We start from the raw sequence: 17,821 nt of genomic DNA on the forward strand, positions 1-17,821 counted from the left end.
CGGGTGTTGGTGGGACCCCCCCTTTCCTCTGTTCAGAACACCAGCCTCAACAATAAAATAATGAGGGTTGGTCAGCTCACACTGTAATTCCAGCCCTTTGGGAGGCCCAAATGGGAGGATCACCTGAGCCCAGAAGTTCAAGGCCAGCCTTGGTAATCTGGCGAAGCCCCATCTCTACACAAAATTTTAAGCCATTAGCTGGGCCTGGTGGTACGCTCCTGTGGTCCCAGCTGCTTGGGAGGCTGAGGAAGGAGGATCACTTGAACCTGAGAAAAGTTGAGGCTGCAGTGAACTTAACTAATTTCATCACACAAACTGTTGTGATAAAGGGATCTGTTATACCCCTGGTTTTCCTTTTCTTTTTTTCACACTCTGCATGCTGTGGATATATCCCCAGTTTTCAAGGGAGGAAACTGCCATGTTGAGGAAGTTATTCAAAGTGACATGGCCACAGTTCAAGTCTGGGCACTCTTCACCCTGTTCATCATTGAATGCCGGGCCCTTTAACAATATCTGGATGCTTCCCGTGCACTGTTCAGTGTGGAGAAAAATACTTTATTGGTCCCTGGATTAGATTGACAGATGTTTTGGCTCATCATTCTGTATAGATAAGCTTTTCCCCAAAGGTAGGAGTGATTGCTTCAGATCCTCACATAGCATCAGATGGGCTGCTGGCAGCAGCGGAACTCTTAGGTTGAGGACCCATGCCCAGATGCGCCTACCTGCTCACCTGTGATCTGCATCGAAGTCACAGACATGAATCCTTTCAGAGCCCCCTGGAGAGGAGCCCTTGGTTCATTCTTTCTGGACGCGTATTTGGGTGTTGTTGCTTCTTCTCGTTTTCCTTTTTTTTTTTTAAAGACAGAGTCTCACTCTTGTTTCCCGTGCTGGAGTAGAGTGATGTAATCTCAGCTCACTGCAGCCTCTGCCTCCCAGGTTCAAGTGATTCTCCTGCCTCAGCCTCCCGAGTGTCTGGAATTACAAGTGTGCGCCACCATGTCTGGCTAAGTTTTGTACTTTTAGTAGAGACGGGGTTTCAGCATGTTGGCCAGGCTGGTCTCAAACTCCTGGCCTCAAGCGATCCACCCACCTTGGCCTCCCAAAGTGCTGGGATTATGGATGTGATCCACCGCCCCTGCCACCACTTCTTGTTTTTCTAATAAAATCAGGGAATCTTACTTTCATAAAATCCTTTTCTTTTTATATGTTGACTATACATTTGAAAAAATTACCTGTGGGCTGGCCAAAAGTTAGCTATGGTTTGCAGGCCCATAGTTAAAGGTAGTTTGATTGACTCAAAGGTTCTGTCTGGCCACAAGTAGTTAACTTCTTTATGAGGGGTTAATTTTCTTTTATAAAGTTCAGGAAGAGTATTTGAAAGAATTGAGGGACCATTTCCCTTCCCTCCTCTCCCCTCCCCTCCCCTTCTGTCCCTTTCCCTCTCTTGTCAATGGAGTTTCACTCTTGTTGCCTGGGCTGGAGTGCAGTGGCATGATCTCAGCTCACTGCAACCTCCACCTCCTGGGTTCAAGCAATTCTCCTGCCTCGGCCTCCCAAGTAGCTGGGATTATAGGCACTCACCGCTGCACCCAGCTAATTTTTGTATTTTTAGCAGAGACAGGGTTTCACCATGTTGGCCAGGCTGGTCTCGAACTCTTGACCTCAGATGATCCATCTGCCTTGCCCTCCCAAAGTGCTGGGATTATAGGCATGAGCCACCGCACCCGGCCTATTTTTCTTTTATTACAGCCTGCAGGTCACTCCTAAATGAATTACCAGTGGACTTACTGAAGTAAAATTAGAGAAATCTTGGTAGACTGAGTAGGTTCATAGTTGTCCTGTTAGTATAATCTTCAACCACAGTCCCATCTGGATCCAGTGCCACGAGATGCCTACAAGAAAGCATGCCTGAGTTCTAGGCCCAGCTAGCTGTGTGCCTCAGTTTCCTCATCTGTGAAAGAGGTAGAATAGTAGTACTTACCCCGTAGGATTATTAGGATGAGGGTTACTTGAGTTAATATTTATGAAGTTCTTAGAACAGTGCCTCCATGTAGTGGGTGCTATATAGGTATAGATTGATAGGGGGGAAACGGTTATGTTAATGAATAATAGGATGGAAAGTGAGTTTTGGTGGCAGTTGTTTCAAGGGTTACTTTGAGGAATTCCCAGAATGTAGTCTGGTGTTGAAAATCCTCTGGGGCTGCAGTTATCTCCACACTGGGCGCCTCATGTCCACTCTCAACAGGCAGCACCATCTGGTCGCTATGATGAATGCCCTATTTACAGATGAAGACTCGGGCTAGGTTATTGCCCATGGGCACACAGCCAGGGCTTCTCCCAGCCAGGTCTTGCACCCACATCTGCCTGAATCTGGGGGCAGGAATAGCCCCACAGCCCGGGCTGGGGTCAGGTGATGAGCAGTGTTCCTTCCCCTCCTCCACCAGAGCTGACCATGGCGGAGATGCGGCAGAGCCTGGAGCAGGAGCGGGACCGGCTCATCGCCGAGGTGAAGAAGCAGCTGGAGCTGGAGAAGCAGCAGGCAGTGGATGAGACCAAGAAGAAGCAGTGGTGTGCCAACTGCAAGAAGGAGGCCATCTTTTACTGCTGTTGGAACACCAGCTACTGTGACTACCCCTGCCAGCAAGCCCACTGGCCTGAGCACATGAAGTCCTGCACCCAGTCAGGTAATGCACTGTGGGACTGCCTCCCATCCTGGGCTGCAGTGGCTGGGCATTGGTCTCCCCTGTGGACCTCAGGGTCTCAGGGCTAATTGACAAGGGAGGTTGCCTGGTTTCTGATCACTTTCACTCAAAAACAACTGTGTGTCTTACACATAGGAGAGCAGCATGCAGGCTCATAGCTAAGACTTGAGCCAGGGACATTTTGAACCTTTGATTTTTGCAGAACCCTTGATCTCTTCTCAGGCCTAAAATGTCAGTAGTGCTGAAGTTGAGACACTGTGGTTTTTTTGGCGGTAATGGACTTGTGGCTTTAGACAATATGGATTCCCAATTTCTTTGTTAAGTAAAAAGTGTTGGTATGGAACTAACCTGTCTTTGACACTGCTGTAATATTTGTAATTACCCTTTCCAACATAGAACAAGCAGTCCCTAGGCCTACAGCTTCCACGAGGAAGCACTATCTAGTTAGAATTTATCAATTCTTTTTTATTTGGAGACCGAGTTTCACTCTTGTTGCCCAGGCTGGAGTGCAGTGGTGTGATCTTGGCTCACTGCAACCTCCGCCTCCTGGGTTCAAGTGATTCTCCTGCCTCAGCCTCCCGAGTAGCTGGGATTATAGGAATAAGCCACCACGCCCGGCTGATTTTTTGTATTTTTAGTAGAGACGGGGTTTCTCCATGTTGGTCAGGCTGGTCTTGAACTCCTGACCTCAGGTGATCCGCCCACCTCGGCGTCCCAAAGTGTTGGGATTACAGGCGTGAGCCACTGCGCCCGGCATCAATAATATTTTATAAATTATTATTATTTTGAGACAGAGTTTTGCTCTTGTCCCCCAAGCTGGAATGCAATGGTGTGATCTCGGCTCCCTGCAACCCCGCCTCTTGGGTTCAAGTAATTCTTCTGCCTCCGCCTCCCGAGTGGCTGGTATTACAGGCACACGTCACCATGCCCAGCTAATTTTTGTATTTTTAGTAGAGACGGAATTTCGCCATGTTGGCCGGGCTGGGTCTTGAACTCCTGACCTCAAGTGATCTGCCCGCGTTTACCTCTCAAAGTATTGGGATTATAGGCGTGAGCCACCATTCCCAGCCAATAGGTGATTTTTTACAATTAGCTTTAATTTGTGGCAAATGGTACTAGCTTTGTATGGTTGGAATTAAACGCTTCCATTTTAAAGAATTTCAAGTGTCACATAAATAATACAATAAGGTAGTATGTCTACAGATTGGCAAAATTTGCAAGATGGTACGTAAATGACTCAAGGGTGAGCTTGACCAGGGGTTAGTAAACCTTTTCTGTGAAGGGCGAGAGTGAATATTTTAGGCTTTGTACACCATGTGGTTTCTGTTGCTACTACTTAACTCTGCTGTTGCAGTGCAGAAGCAGTCTTAGATGATATGTAAATAGATGGACGTAGATGATATGTAAATGGATGGATGTGGCTGTCTGCAAATAAAACAGGCAGCACTAGCTTGCCAGCTCTTGCTCTAGACAAATCTGTCTGTTTTTTAATTATTTTTTAAAAGGCATTATTGGAGCATACCTTGCCCTGTTCTTTAGTCTTTAGGGAGACGTCTTCTTTGTAGAGACTTTTGGTCTCTCACTGGAGTAAAGTCTCTTTGTGGTTTCCCTACGTTCTGGAATGTGTCTGATAAGCCTTTTGCTGTTTTGCCAAGATGGCCAAAATGTCCTTCGGCTTTCCTTTTTTTGTGATATAATTACATCTGTTCTTCCTAAATTCCTCCCCAATGCCCTGTTTTTCTATGTGTCCAAGTTTCTGCCATCTCCAGATGCTCTGGGCCTCTGACAGCGTGTCGCCTTTCATGTGGTTTTCCTGTCCCACCTTAGAAGGAAGCAAGCCCCTGGGGCTAAAAATACAGGTCTCCACCTAGAAATTACTAAATAGAGTAACCCTAAATTGGCAGTTACAGGTTGGCTCTTGTTGATGGGCTTTGTTTGTTCCCAGAATGATTTAATAAAACTTGAATTGCTAACCATTAAAAATCAACGTGTTGGCTAGGCGCGGTGGCTCAAACCTATAATCCCAGCACTTTGGGAGGCTGAGGTAGGTGGATCACCTGAGGTCAGGAGTTCAAGACCAACTTGACCAACATGATGTAACCCCATCTCTACTAAAAATACAAAAATTAGCCGGACGTGGTGGTGTGCACCTGAGTCCTAGCTACTTGGGAGGCTGAGACAGGAGAATCACTTGAACCCGGGAGACAGAGATTGCTGTGAGCCGAGATCATGCCTCTGCACTCCAGCCTGGGTGACAGAGCGAGACTCCGTTTCAGCATGTTTATGTTAAAATTTGGAATTCCAGCTTCTGGAAAACTCTGGCAATCCGGCCCCCTTGAGCCTACACTTTTGTGCCCTGGGTGGGGCTGAGCCTTGGGTGCCACTGGGTGCAGGGCGGGGCTCCATGCATGTTTCAAACTCATCATACTCTGTGTATATGTGGCATCTCTTTCTCCTTTGTCCCCAGCTACTGCTCCTCAGCAGGAAGCGGATGCTGAGGCGAACACAGAAACACTAAATAAGTCATCCCAGGGGAGCTCCTCGAGCACACAGTCAGCACCTTCAGAAACGGCCAGCGCCTCCAAAGAGAAGGAGACATCCACTGAGAAAAGCAAGGACAGTGGCTCGGTGAGGATCCCCCTGTGCCTTTGGCTAGTGACATCTACCCTTTGTGCCAAGTGGACTTAGGACCCCCTGTCTGCCGCCCTGAAAGTTGCATGTTTTGGGAAGCTTGTCGTAACAGTGTGCCAGAATTTCCAGTGGATGTGTGGGAACATGGAGCCTGAGCTGGTGTGTGTAGGACCTGGCAACTGCTCCCTAGTACTTTCCCCTGGGGCCCTCAAAGTGTAGAGTAGTGTCGCCCAGGAAGACTTTCTGCGATGATGGAAATGTCCTATACCTCCCACCCAGAATGGTAGCAGCTAGCCACATGCAGCTTTTGAGCACTTGAAATGCAGCCAGTGTGACCCAGGACTGTATTTTACAATTTTATTTAATTTTAACTAATTGAGATTTCAGTAGCCACATGTGGCTAGTGGCCGCCACATTGGGCCACGAAGGTTTCACCTCCTTGTTTGCCAGGGTGTGATGTATATGTATGTGACATCGGTGGTATGCGAAGACTATTTTCATGAGTATATAGTTGTTTACATTTTTAGTCATTGTTCGTCTATTTCAGTGCATGTTAGGAAAAAGATAAATCGTTAGACTGTCAGTTAAAACACATTGGTTTAACTGATAGTATTAGCTAGTCAGAGGCTAGCATGAATTAAAAGCAGACTGATAGAAGTTTGAACTCTCTTCTTAGATATGGCAAAAATCTGGAGGGGAGTCTGTTAGTGAGTGGAGGTTAGGAAACAGTGGATGTTCTAGGGTAGAATGAGGGGCCACCCTGGTGCTGTGTTCCAGCCTGTTCAGTGTGGGAAATGGCACCCGGGGTTTGGCCACCTGGCCGCCCTGTGCCCATCACTCCCACCTGACCGTGCCAGGCAGAGGGCACTGAGATGCTTTGGGGGCAGCGATGAGCACCCCCATGACTCCCTGGATTTCCCTGTGGGGGCGACATTAGCCTCAGTGCCTTGAGTCCATCTTTTTCTTTTTGTATTTCTAGACCCTTGACCTTTCTGGCTCCAGAGAGACGCCCTCCTCCATTCTCTTAGGCTCCAACCAAGGCTCTGGTATGTTGCCCCCTGGTGGGCGAACGGTGCTTTCACATTTCAGATGGGCAGATGGGGAGCCATTTTGTCAGGGAGAATTTGAAGAGTTTATTCCAATGGTTTCCAAATGATCATGGATCCTTAGAGGTGCCTGGGGTGGGTCAGTGGGGGTGAGTGGGTAGCTGAGCATGTTAACTTTCAGGTACCTCTTCAAACTGATTGGTATTACCTGTTGTATTTACTGGGATCCACATAAAACTCCATTTGGACAGAGGCCTCTGTTGCTGACCTGGGGTAGGGTAGAAGAAGTGCATTTGAATTGGGGAGTTTTTTTTTCTCTCAGGGAAATGAGCATGGTAAATGACACTGTGTAAGATTTTATTCTGAGGTTCTAACACTTGCATATGGTCGATGAAGGCACTCAAACCTTTGAGAATTGAAGGCAGTACTCAGGTGGATGATCTTTCTGTAAAATCCTTTCCTTTTGGAAAATAACCTGACAGGCAGATTTGGGGAAATTTTCTGAGACTTGACATCTAGGGTTTTTCTTCTGTGGAGTTTGAGCTGTCTTCCTTCCCTAGCCCAAAGAATCTTTTTCTTGCACTTTCTTAAAGCAGTTTTGGGTCATTCCATAAGGGTTCAGAGAAGGTGCCTTCCTGGTGGAAGACAGTTTTATTTCATTCAAGGTTTTTGCCTGGCACCGCAGCTCCAGTACCTTTCTGCTTGCTGATTGATTGATTGATTGATTGATGTTTTGAGACAGAGTCTCACTCTGTCGCCCAGGCTGGACCGCAGTAGCGTGATCTCAGCTCAGTGCAACCTCCGCCTCCCATGCTCAAGTGATTCTCCTGCCTCAGCCTCCCATGTAGCTGGGACTATAGGCACACACCTCCACATCAGGCTAATTTTTAAAAAAATGTTTTGTAGGCTGGGCGCCGTGGCTCATACCTGTAATCCCAGCACTTTGGGAGGCTGAGGTGGGCAGATCACAAGGTCAAGAGTTCGAGACCAGCCTGACCAACATGGTGAAACCCTGTCTCTATTAAAAATACAAAAATTAGGTGGGCGTGGTGACATGCGCCTGTAATCCCAGCTACTTGGGAGACTGAAGCAGGAGAACCTGGGAGGTGGAGGTTGCAGTGAGCCGAGATCGTGCCACTGCACTCTAACCTGGGAGACAGAGTAAAAAAAAAACTGTATAGATGGTGTTTTGCCATGTTGGCTAGGTTGGTCTTGATCTGTTGACCTCAGGTGATCCTCCCGCCTCAGCCTCCGGAAGTGCTGGGATTACTGGCATGAGCCACTGATGATTCTCTTGAGCTGAAAAGCAAACATTTCATTTCACTTCTGCATATTGAGTGCATGGAGGAAGAAGTGATGTCCATTGTTAGGGGGTTGGGAACGCTTTCCTGAAGGGGCTAGGCCTTGAAAGTTGGGTGGGATTTGGGGGCACAGTCAGAGGGAGTAATACGAGCTTGCTTTAGGAGGGAGGATATGAACTTGGCATTAAATATGACTGAATCACCTATTGAAAAAGCAACTCCCTCTTCACTTCCCCTTGTAACAGGCTCAGTTTAGTGCTAAGATGTCTTTAGCATCTCTCATATTTCCTGATTCTCTTTTTAACAAAGACTGAGCAGACTCGAGATTTTAGCAGCATGCTCCCCACCCTAGAACTTTTAATTTAAGGTTTTCATTACATTCATTTTTGGAGTTGCCTTTGACAGCAGATTTTTTTGGTTTTGTGCTTTTTGTTGGCTAACAATAAAAGTTTATTTATTGACCTAAGTTATAGAAGTTTAAAATAAAAACTTGAACTAAGCAATATGTAAGAGGACTATGGATGTGTCAGAATGGCACAGGTGGTGTGAGGAAGCTCCAAGTTAGGGAAACACTGAACTTTTAATTTAAGGTTTTCATTACATTCATTTTTGGAGTTGCCTTTGACAGCAGATTTTATTGGTTTTGTGCTTTTTGTTGGCTAACAAGAAAAGTTTATTTATTGACCTAAGTTATAGAAGTTTAAAATAAAAACTTGAACTAAGCAATATGTAAGAGGACTATGGATGTGTCGGAATGGCACAGGTGGTGTGAGGAAGCTCCAAGTTAGGGAAACACTGTTTCAGACAGAGGGGCACTGTTAAGGGTTTGGAGCCTCAAAGTGGCTTGATCGATATGGCATCCGAGAAGATGAATGATGCTGTGGTGGGATGAATCTGGCAGGAGTCCATTGGCCTCAGGAGGGTGGCGTACAGGAAAGTAGTTGGGAGAGGCATTGTATTCCATTCTGGGCTGGAGGAGTATTACCTAGACCAGGGTCAAGGAATTTTTTCTGTAGAGGGCTATTTAGTAAGTATTTTAGGCTTTGCAGGCCACATGGTCCCTGTCCTAGCTGCTCACCCTGCCATTGTAGTGTGAAAGTAGACTTAGATAATATGTAAACAAATGTATGCCCTGTGCCAGTGAAACCTGAATTGCAAAAACAGGCATTGAGCTGGCCATAGTTTGCTGACTCCTGACCTGAGGCACACTATCCCAGGGAGCGGAAAGGAGAGGAGGCAAGAAGCCCCAGTAAATGGTGGGAGGAAGAGAGGGGCCAGCAGGGGGTAGGAAGGGGCAGTTTTTCTGAACAAGGCAGATAAATCCCTGTCTCCGTGGAGTTTCAGAGGAAGTCAGAAGAGCAGCTGTTGGTGCTACTGAACAGCATGAAGCACTTACACACCGTATCATGTTTCTTCCCAATGTCCGTGAGAACATAGTTAGTATTTCCATTATACAGATGAGCAAGTTGAGGTCCAGATGTGTTAACTCAGATGCCCAAGTAACTCAATGAGTAATTGTGAGAGCCAAGACTTAAGTTCAGATCTCGCCAGACTCATGCTTTGAAAGGTGAGTGGGATTTGGGGGCACAGCCAGAGGGAGTAACATGAGCTGACTTTAGGGAGATATGAACTTGGCTTTAAATATGACAGAACCACCTATTGAAAAAGCAATTCCCTCTTCACTTCCCCTTCTAACAGGCTCAGTTTGATGCTGAGATGTCTTTAGCATCTCTCATATTTCTTGATTCTCTTTTTAACAAGGACTGAGCTTTGCAACCATATGTAACTAACTGAGCTTTGCAATCCAGACTCGTGCTTGCAACCATATGTCAGGTATACTTAGGTGGACCCCTATAAAATTGCTTTTGTAACTCAAAAATGGCTGAGTAATGGCACTTGTGTCTGGCTCTACTAATAAGGCACTGATCTCTGGGAAACGTCAGGGTGCAGATGTGGCCTTTTTTTCCTCATCCAAATCTACTAACTCTCTTGTTTATATACCTCCCTCCTTCCTACCTCCTTACCCAGCTCCTACCCAGCTTAATTGCCATGCAGTACCCTTGCTAATACAACCCAATCTCCCAGGCCCGGAATGTTTTCCTAACATGTCCATCTGGCAAAACCCCACCTTAGAACAACCCCAGCTTTCCACTTTTGATTTACCTGCACCTGAGCCTCAGTGCTTAACTGGAGACTGATATACAAGAACACAAACTCATCTCATCACACATGCAAATCTGGGTCACTGACCTCAGAAGCAAAGATTCTCTTCTGCCTGGTCATCTTTCCAATATCTGTTTTTCTTTTATCAATACTTTTTGTCCTCGGAGAGCTGTGTTCTTTTTTTATTTTATTTTTTTGAGACAGAGTCTTCACTCTGTTGCCCAGGCTGGAGTGCAGTGGCATGATCTCGGCTCACTGCAGCCTCCACCTCCTGGGTTCAAATGATTCTCCTCCCTCAGCCTCCCGAGTAGCTGGGATTATAGGTGTGCACCACCGTGCCCGGCTAATTTTGTATTTTTAGTAGAGATGGGGTTTCACCATGTTGGCCAGTCTGGTCTTGAACTCCTGACCTCAGGTGATCCACGTGCCTTGGCCTCCCAAAGTGCTGGGATTACAAGCTTGAGCCATCGCGCCCGGCCCCGTGTTCCTTTTTTTTTTTGGAGACAGAGACTTCGCTCTGTTGCCCAGGCTGGAGTGGAGTGGCATGATCTCGGCTCACCTCAACCTCTGCCTCCTCAATTCCAGCGATCTCCTGCCTCAGCCTTCTGAGTAGCAGGGATTACAGGTGTGCATCACCATGCCCAACTAATTTTTTGTATTTTTAATAGAGACAAGGTTTCACTGTGTTGGCCAGGCTGGTCTTGAACTCCTGACCTCAAATGATTCACCCACCTTGGCTTCCCAAAGTGCTGGGATTACAGGCATGAGCCACCGAGCCTGGCCAGAGGCCTGTGCTGTAATCCAAGTTTTTTTTTTTTTTTTTCCTTTTCAGGATTTTCCATCATCCATACTGGCCATTTCTCAAGTTTTCTGCTCTGTTTTGGACCTCTCTGCATCTCTCCCTGCATCACCATCCCTGGGTGCTCAGGGCTGCTCCTCTGCCCTCTGCAAGGTGTGCTGTGTCCTTCTCTCCTGCCATTCAAAGGCATCTGCATCCTTTGTTGTAGCCAAATTTCTCACTCTGTACTGCTTTTCTTCCTAGGCACTTAAATATCCTCATCTACAAGTGCCTTCCTTGACACCTTGCATCTCCAATAGAATGTTCTGTGACGATGGCCATATTTGCGCTGTCCACTATGGTAGCCACTAGCCACGTGTCGCTGCTGAAGCCTTGAACTGTGGCTAATGTGACTGAGGAATGGAATTCAACGTTTTATCTTACTGTAGTGGTTACCATATTGAATGGCACAGCGTAAGACCTGTCCTGTCTCCTTCTTCAACCCAGTTAGATGTCTCTTCTAGAGTTGTTATTCTAGAGGGAGGGTGCACCTGTAGTCCCAGCTGCTTGGAGAGGCTGAGGCAGAGGGTCACTTGAGCCTAGGAGTTTTGAGGCTGCAGTGAGTGCCTGTGAATAGCCACTGCACTCCAGCTGGGCAACAGAATGATACCTCATATTTTAAAAAAAAAAAAAAAAAAGTCATTTCATTTTGTCTCCATTTCCCTTTCTTTACACACTCTGCCGCTGATATGATACAGTTTCTGTTCTGATACTCCACCATCCCCCTAAGCCATTAGCAGTCATGGACATTTTAAATTATTATTATTATTATTACTTTTTGAGACGGAGTCTTGCCCAGGCTGGAGTGCAGTGGTGCAGCCTTGGCTCACTGCAACCTCCGCCTCCCAGGTTCAAGTGATTCTCCTGCCTCAGCCGCTCGAGTTGCTGGGATTACAGGTGCACACCGTCACGCCTGGCTAAGTTTTTGTATTTTAGTAGAGATGGCGTTTCACCGTGTTGCACAGGTTGGTCTCAAACTCCTGAGCTCAGGCAATCCACCCACCTCGGCCTCCCAGCGTGCTTGGATTACAGGCATGAGCCACCACGCCCAGCTGACTTTTTTAATTCTAAATGTTGCTTTGAAACCTAAGAGACAGGATCTTGCCTTGTTGCCAAGGCTGGCCTTGAACTTGGCCTGAGCTCAAGCGATTCTCCCACTGCAGCCTCTTGAGTAGCTGGGGTCACAGGCCTGTGCCACCGTAGTCAGCAGCAGAGACTTTCTTCTTAAAAGACGACCAGATTGGCTAGAATCATGGTATCTTCATGTCAGAAAGGGCCTCCTCTCCAGGGTTTGGATAAAGATTGAGGTACACCCAGGGATACACTAAAAGAGATTTAGCCCCACATTTAGGTCAGGTGTGGTGGCTCATGCCTATAATCCCAGCACTTTGAGAGGCCAAGGTGGGCGGATCATTGGAGGTCAGGAGTTCAAGACCAGCCTCACCAACATGGTGAAACCCTGTCTGTACTAAAAGTATAAAAAATAAGCTAGGCATGGTGATGCACCCCTGTAATCCCAGCTACTCGGGAGGCTGAAGCAGGAGAATTGCTTGAACCCAGGAGGCAGTGGTTATAGTGAGTTGAGATCACGCCACTGCATTCCACTCTGGGCGACAGAGTGAGACTGTGTCTCAAAAACAAGAGATTTAGTCCCACATTTAGGACTTGGAAAGAGGCTGGGCACTGTGAGAGCACCGTGGAGCCCATGGTCAGAAACTGGCAGGAAAAGTGCGTTTTGCAGTCAGTGCCGCAGTGATTTTGAGAGTGTGAGTGAGAAGCTGCAGGGAGGCCACAGGGGTCTGTGCGGGAAGGCAGCCTTCGGTCTTCTCAGTCTTCCCGATTTTCTCACCAAAGCAGTTTGTGTTGACAGGTCACGTCAAAGCAGAAAGACGTCCTCAATTTTGATCCCCTTCTAATTAATTCCTCATCCGTCTCACTTTACTTCTGCCAGCACTTGCTTTCTGGTGACAGCGCACGTGACATATCTAGAAGGAGCATGGGTTTTAAAAACATCAAGGCTCCTGTGCTATTTATGTGCATCAGGTACTAGGACAGTACATCTAAGTTTAGTTGGAAGGGAGAGAATTTTAGTAGGGGTATGAGCTCCCTTAGTATGTGGGCACGGGCGTCTCCTGTTCGTCTTTTCATTTTAAGCTTTTAGTTAAAGATATATATGCACAGAGTTGCAGAGAATAAAATAGTGCAGGGAAAAACTCTTCCTAGTTCCAGTTTGCACTGCTCATTCTGGTCCTCCTGTTACCCCCTTACTAATAAATAATGTACTTGCCTATACCTCTATTTCTTGACTTTATCTTTAGATATTACTTGTTGACTTCCAGCTTTAAAAGGTGAGAGTTACTCTTCCTCTTCCCACACTACTGAGGTTACTATTTTATGTGCTACCTTGCTCCAATGAAACACCTGCCTCCTTAGCCCTTTTGTTTCATCTGCTACAGATATCTCTTGACCCCTCTTTTGGCAGCCCATCTTCTCCTCACCTCTCCCACCCCTGTCGTAGCCAGCCTTCCCACCTGCCCTGTGACTTTCCCGTTGTCAAGGTTGAGAACATGTGCATTCTGTTCTATAACTGCAGTTAAGCCTCACTCTTGTCTGTTGGCTTAGTCTAGAAAGTTGCAGTGTGACAATTCTTACTTACATGATTATGACCATATCATTCATGGCAGAGTCACATAGTGTACTGTGATTATATTTCCATTCTTTTACAGCCTTACTTTTTCCTAGAGTTTCTGTTTTTTCTCTTGATCTTACTTTCAATTGTTTTCCTATGAAACTTCTCACCATATCAGTTATTTATGGAGACTCCTTTCATATCACTGTTTTTTGACTCTTTGATTTCAGAGGTGATTTGTTGGTGTGCTACCATCATAGCTGAGAATTTAGCTTACTTGCCACCTCATCTGGAGCCCCTTCCTCAGTCCTCCTCATAATGTATGCCTTCTCCATCCTCTCCTCCCTATTCTGTTATCACTGTGGGCAGTTGATGTTATTACTTGCCTTAAGTTGTCTGGATTTCTGGGATGGTGCCTTCAACCTTAGCATGTTTCTAGTGCCCACCTCCGTTTCCCATGGTTGAATTAGGCTATTGGCAGAGCTAGTGGTTCTGAGAATTTGTGGCTTACAAAATGCTGAGTTGCTTTTATGTCATTGTATACCTTATTTCCTGCCTGTAATGCTGTGCTGTGTCCAGTGATCCTGTTTGTGGTTTGATATGCATTTTTAAAGAGCCTTAGTCTCCTGTGCTTGCATTAAAGTTGGACAATGGTGACGTGAATGAAGGTGCCAACTGGTTCTAATAACAGTAGCCTGTTGATGAACAAAAATAGTAAGCACTCGGGGTTGTGCGGAATTCCAGCTCTCTGACAGACTCTGAGGCTACCTGTGCTATCTCTTCAGTTAGCAAAAGGTGTGACAAGCAACCTGCCTATGCCCCAACCACCACAGACCACCAGCCGCACCCCAACTACCCCGCCCAGAAGTGTAAGTATGACCCTGTCTCACGGAAGCTGCCGGGGCTTCTTCCTGGCATGCAGAAGGCTCGTTCTGTGTGTGTCTGTGTGTGTTTTTTCTTTGTGGGTGTGTCTTCTCCTGTTCTTTTGAGTGGTGGGTCTTCCTTTGCAATGTTTCTTCTTTGCTGTGCCTCTGGTCGCCATCACAAACTGCATTAGGAAATGAGAGCGAGCATGTGGCCTGGCTTCTTGATGGAGATCGTCCTCGCTCTGTTCATAAAGGGTCCTAGATGAACACTGATTCCCTCCTGTGGTGATTGGCTATGGCAGCCAGTGTCCCGTGTCCTCTCCATATGAGGAGTGAGGGCCTGCAGATCCCTCCATTGGCCAGCCTGGTTCTGGGAGAGAGAGACTGAACTCAGCTTGGCCCTGGTCCCATTTCTTCTAGTACCCGCCGGTGGTCTCTGCCCTTACCAGAGCTGGAAGGACTTGATGTGGTTTGACCACATCACTGTAGGATATTCTCACGGATCGGGATGACCAACTGGATCACTCCCCAGAGTCCTTCCGAAGAACTAAAAGCATAAGCTTGGCGGCTAAGGGAAGAAGGCATAAGAAGGTGGATTGAGGATTGTTAAGAAGACTCTGCCTTTGCCCCCGGCTCTGCCTGCCATAGTATTGCTCCCTTTTGGTCACTGATGCAAGTGACTAAGAAGAGTTCTCTCCTGAGTAACTACATGACTTTGGAGATCTTTGTCATTCTCTTCACGGCTTATCTTCCAGAACTCATGATTACCCACACACGCCTTTTTACCAGGCAGCAAGAAATGCAGCCCCGCTAGGTAGTAGCGTGGTCCCCTCCTTGGCCCACTCCATTCATTCCCTCAACCTCTTTCAACCAAACATTATCACCCACCTTAAGAAATTGAAAAATAATTCTGTCCCAGTCTGTCTGAACTTAGTAAATGATCCAGGATGTGATGGGATCTTAGGGCTTGGCTGGAAGTTTCTCCCAGTCAGCCGTCCAGCGGAGCCTGCAGACCTGGGCTGTTGGCTAAAGTGCTCTTCACAGACACCTCATTTGGCTCTTCCTTCAGCTTCTTCATTTATTTCTTACTTAGTCACTACTCAGCTCCTTGTCCATGTGTCCTTGAAGCCATCCTAGGTCTTACTCTGGTTCTGAATCCTTCAGTCACCCATAAGGTTGTCCTTACCAGGAGTCAGTGGGTCTGTGTTCCCAGGTGGACTTACCCATTCTTCTCCTTCATGATCCTCTCCCTTGGGTGGACAAGTGTGATTTGGTTGTAAGTCCATTTTCAAGTAGCCTATACATGGATAAAAGAAATCCCACTGACGGAAGTAGACTGCATGCCAAATTTCGGTATCTTTCTCCAGGAGCCAAGGTTGGACCCAGAAGTGCATGGGGTGCTTGTGTCGTTCAGTGATGTAGTAAGGGTACACGGTTCCAGACACGGCACAAGAAATGCCTTCCTTGGCAGTTCACAAATCTTTATTCTCTGTGAGCATGACACCCTACTGTTTTTTCCAACTGACTGTTGTTAAATCCTAAAAAATAAGTTGTGCTGCCTTTCTGTTCTCCAGACCCACAGATGTAGGGCAGTCAGTGGTGGCAGTGTTTGAACCATCAGTGGGGAGGGGAAGGTGGTTTCCTATGCAGGAAGGGCAGGTCAGACTGCAGGATAGTTATGCTCAGGCACAGGTGGGCAGGCATGCTAAACACATTGGTTTTCCTCCTCAGACCATTCCCGGAGTAGTAAATCCAGTTGGAGCAGCAGCGATGAGAAGAGGGGATCGACACGTGCCGAGCACAACAGCAGTACCAGCACGAAGAGCCTCCTCCCGAAAGAGTCTCGGCTGGACACCTTCTGGGACTAGCAGCGAGTCGGGACACAAACCACCCACCCCACTGGAGAAAAACTCAGATGCCAGGAAAAGAATAAACAACAAAGGGAGGAGAACAGCCACTTTCAGACTTGAGAATGACAAAACCCTCAGTTGAGCCTGAGCCCCCGGCGCAGGGGCTGCTACACTACAGGACACCCGGCATCGGCTTTGACTGCGAACTGTTCACCCATACGAGCCCTGTGCTTTAGGTGTAAATAATGTATAATTTGTGGATGTCATTGAAACCTAGAGGACCTTCCCCTTTTTATATTTGTATTAACTTTAACTTATAAAAAAAAAAAAGAAAAAGAAAAACAATTAAAAAAAACCAACCAACCCCAACAACAAAAAGAATGTTTTGGTATTGGAGAAGGGATGGTCAGTTAGCCTGTCAGTCACACAATGGAATGGATACTGGGCCCGGGGACCACTTTCACACTCATGTCCTCATCCTTGGATACCCAGGGGAGGGCGAGCCGTTTTTCACTCATGTGTCTACACAGCATGTTGGGATCGGGAGTTTCGGCACAGACTCTATCCTGTCAAGCCGTTAGCCCCTTTCAGCTACTACGTTACGACGTTCCTAAAACGCAAGCTCTCCGGACCAGACGGACACAGGGAGAAGCTAGTTTCTTTCACGTGATTGAAATGACGACTCTACTCCTAAAAGGGAAAAAACCATGTCCTTGTTTACAGAAGAGAAACTGAAACAAGCCCCACTCAGCTCAGTCACAGAAGAGGAGAACATAGAAAGTGTTAGGATCATGAACTCTGAAAAAAAGAAATCTTTGCTTTGTGGTTCCTTTAAACACACTCACACACACTTGGTCAGAGATGCTGCACTTCTCGGAAGCAAGGACTCAAAGGCAAGGTGCACGCAGAGGACGTTTGAGTCTGGGATGAAGCATGTACGTATTATTTATATGATGGAATTTCACGTTTTTATGTAAGCATGAAACACAGGCAGTATGAGAGAAAGCAAGGCCCCATCATGCTGTCCGTACACTACGTATGCTGTAGAGCCATTTTGTATGTTGTGTAAAACAAAAAGCATTGATCAAAAAGCAAAAGGTGATGTATGTATATGAGAAAATTAATTGTACGATATCATTCCAGTACGTTTTGTTGTACATTTTAGTCTTGTTTACTTTCTCTTCATTGTTGATAAGAGGATGCGAACTGTACAGTTTCCAGCTAGTTACCCATATTAGAGAAGAAATAAGAAGAGAGTATTAGAAGAAAACAGGAGAGAAAGAACATTTGTGAATTGCAGTTGTCAAAAAAACAAAAAAATAGCCTAGCTGGCCTTATTTGTGAAGCATAATTGCTTTTAGCATATGGAAGTATTTTTTCACATTTTCTTTGTATAAAATTTGTATTAAACTTAAATATCTTTTTGATGGTGGTGTTTCTTTGTCACTGAGCCAGTAGACTCACACGGTATGCTTTTTTGGGTTTTCCCATTCCTTCCCCCACCCCCCGATTTTTTCAGATTTCTTTACCTTTTTTTAATTAAACTGTTTTGGAAAAACGCCGTGGTCGTCCTCGAATTTGCAGTTTTCCATTTGGTCGGGATGGCTGTGTCAGGTTTGCACGACCAAACCCAGAAGGGGCCGTGAGAGGTCACGAACACCCCCCACAGCCAGGTGGTGGGCATACTGGAGAGAATGGTCCCTAGTGGGTGCTTCCCACGCCAGTCCTCGTCAGATAGTTGGGAGAGGAGGGAGTTGTCTTCCTGAGGCCAGCAGGGAGGCTGAGCTAACAGGCC

The 17,821-nt window shown here is 46.6% G+C and overlaps 1 protein-coding gene across 19 annotated transcripts in view; it reads left to right on the forward strand.

Annotated features, from left to right (window-relative positions):
- Positions 1 to 17,585, forward strand: part of LOC105496495 (zinc finger MYND-type containing 8) — a 149,032-nt gene extending 131,447 nt beyond the window's left edge. For 13 of the 19 annotated variants that reach the window (XM_011766973.2, XM_011766987.2, XM_024797515.2 and 10 more), the window contains 5 exons: positions 2,445 to 2,684; positions 5,170 to 5,330; positions 6,313 to 6,379; positions 14,096 to 14,179; positions 15,908 to 17,585. In XM_011766973.2, coding sequence (XP_011765275.2) covers positions 2,445 to 2,684; positions 5,170 to 5,330; positions 6,313 to 6,379; positions 14,096 to 14,179; positions 15,908 to 16,044 — 689 coding nt within the window. In that variant the 3' untranslated portion in view covers positions 16,045 to 17,585. The remainder of the gene's footprint in view (positions 1 to 2,444; positions 2,685 to 5,169; positions 5,331 to 6,312; positions 6,380 to 14,095; positions 14,180 to 15,907) is intronic. The other 6 variants (XM_011766982.2, XM_011766994.2, XM_011766989.2 and 3 more) reach the window with 2 other exon arrangements.
- The last annotated feature ends 236 nt before the right edge of the window (positions 17,586 to 17,821 follow it).

This window comes from Macaca nemestrina, chromosome 15, assembly GCF_043159975.1.
Source record: "Macaca nemestrina isolate mMacNem1 chromosome 15, mMacNem.hap1, whole genome shotgun sequence".
Classification (NCBI taxonomy): Eukaryota; Metazoa; Chordata; class Mammalia; order Primates; family Cercopithecidae; genus Macaca; species Macaca nemestrina.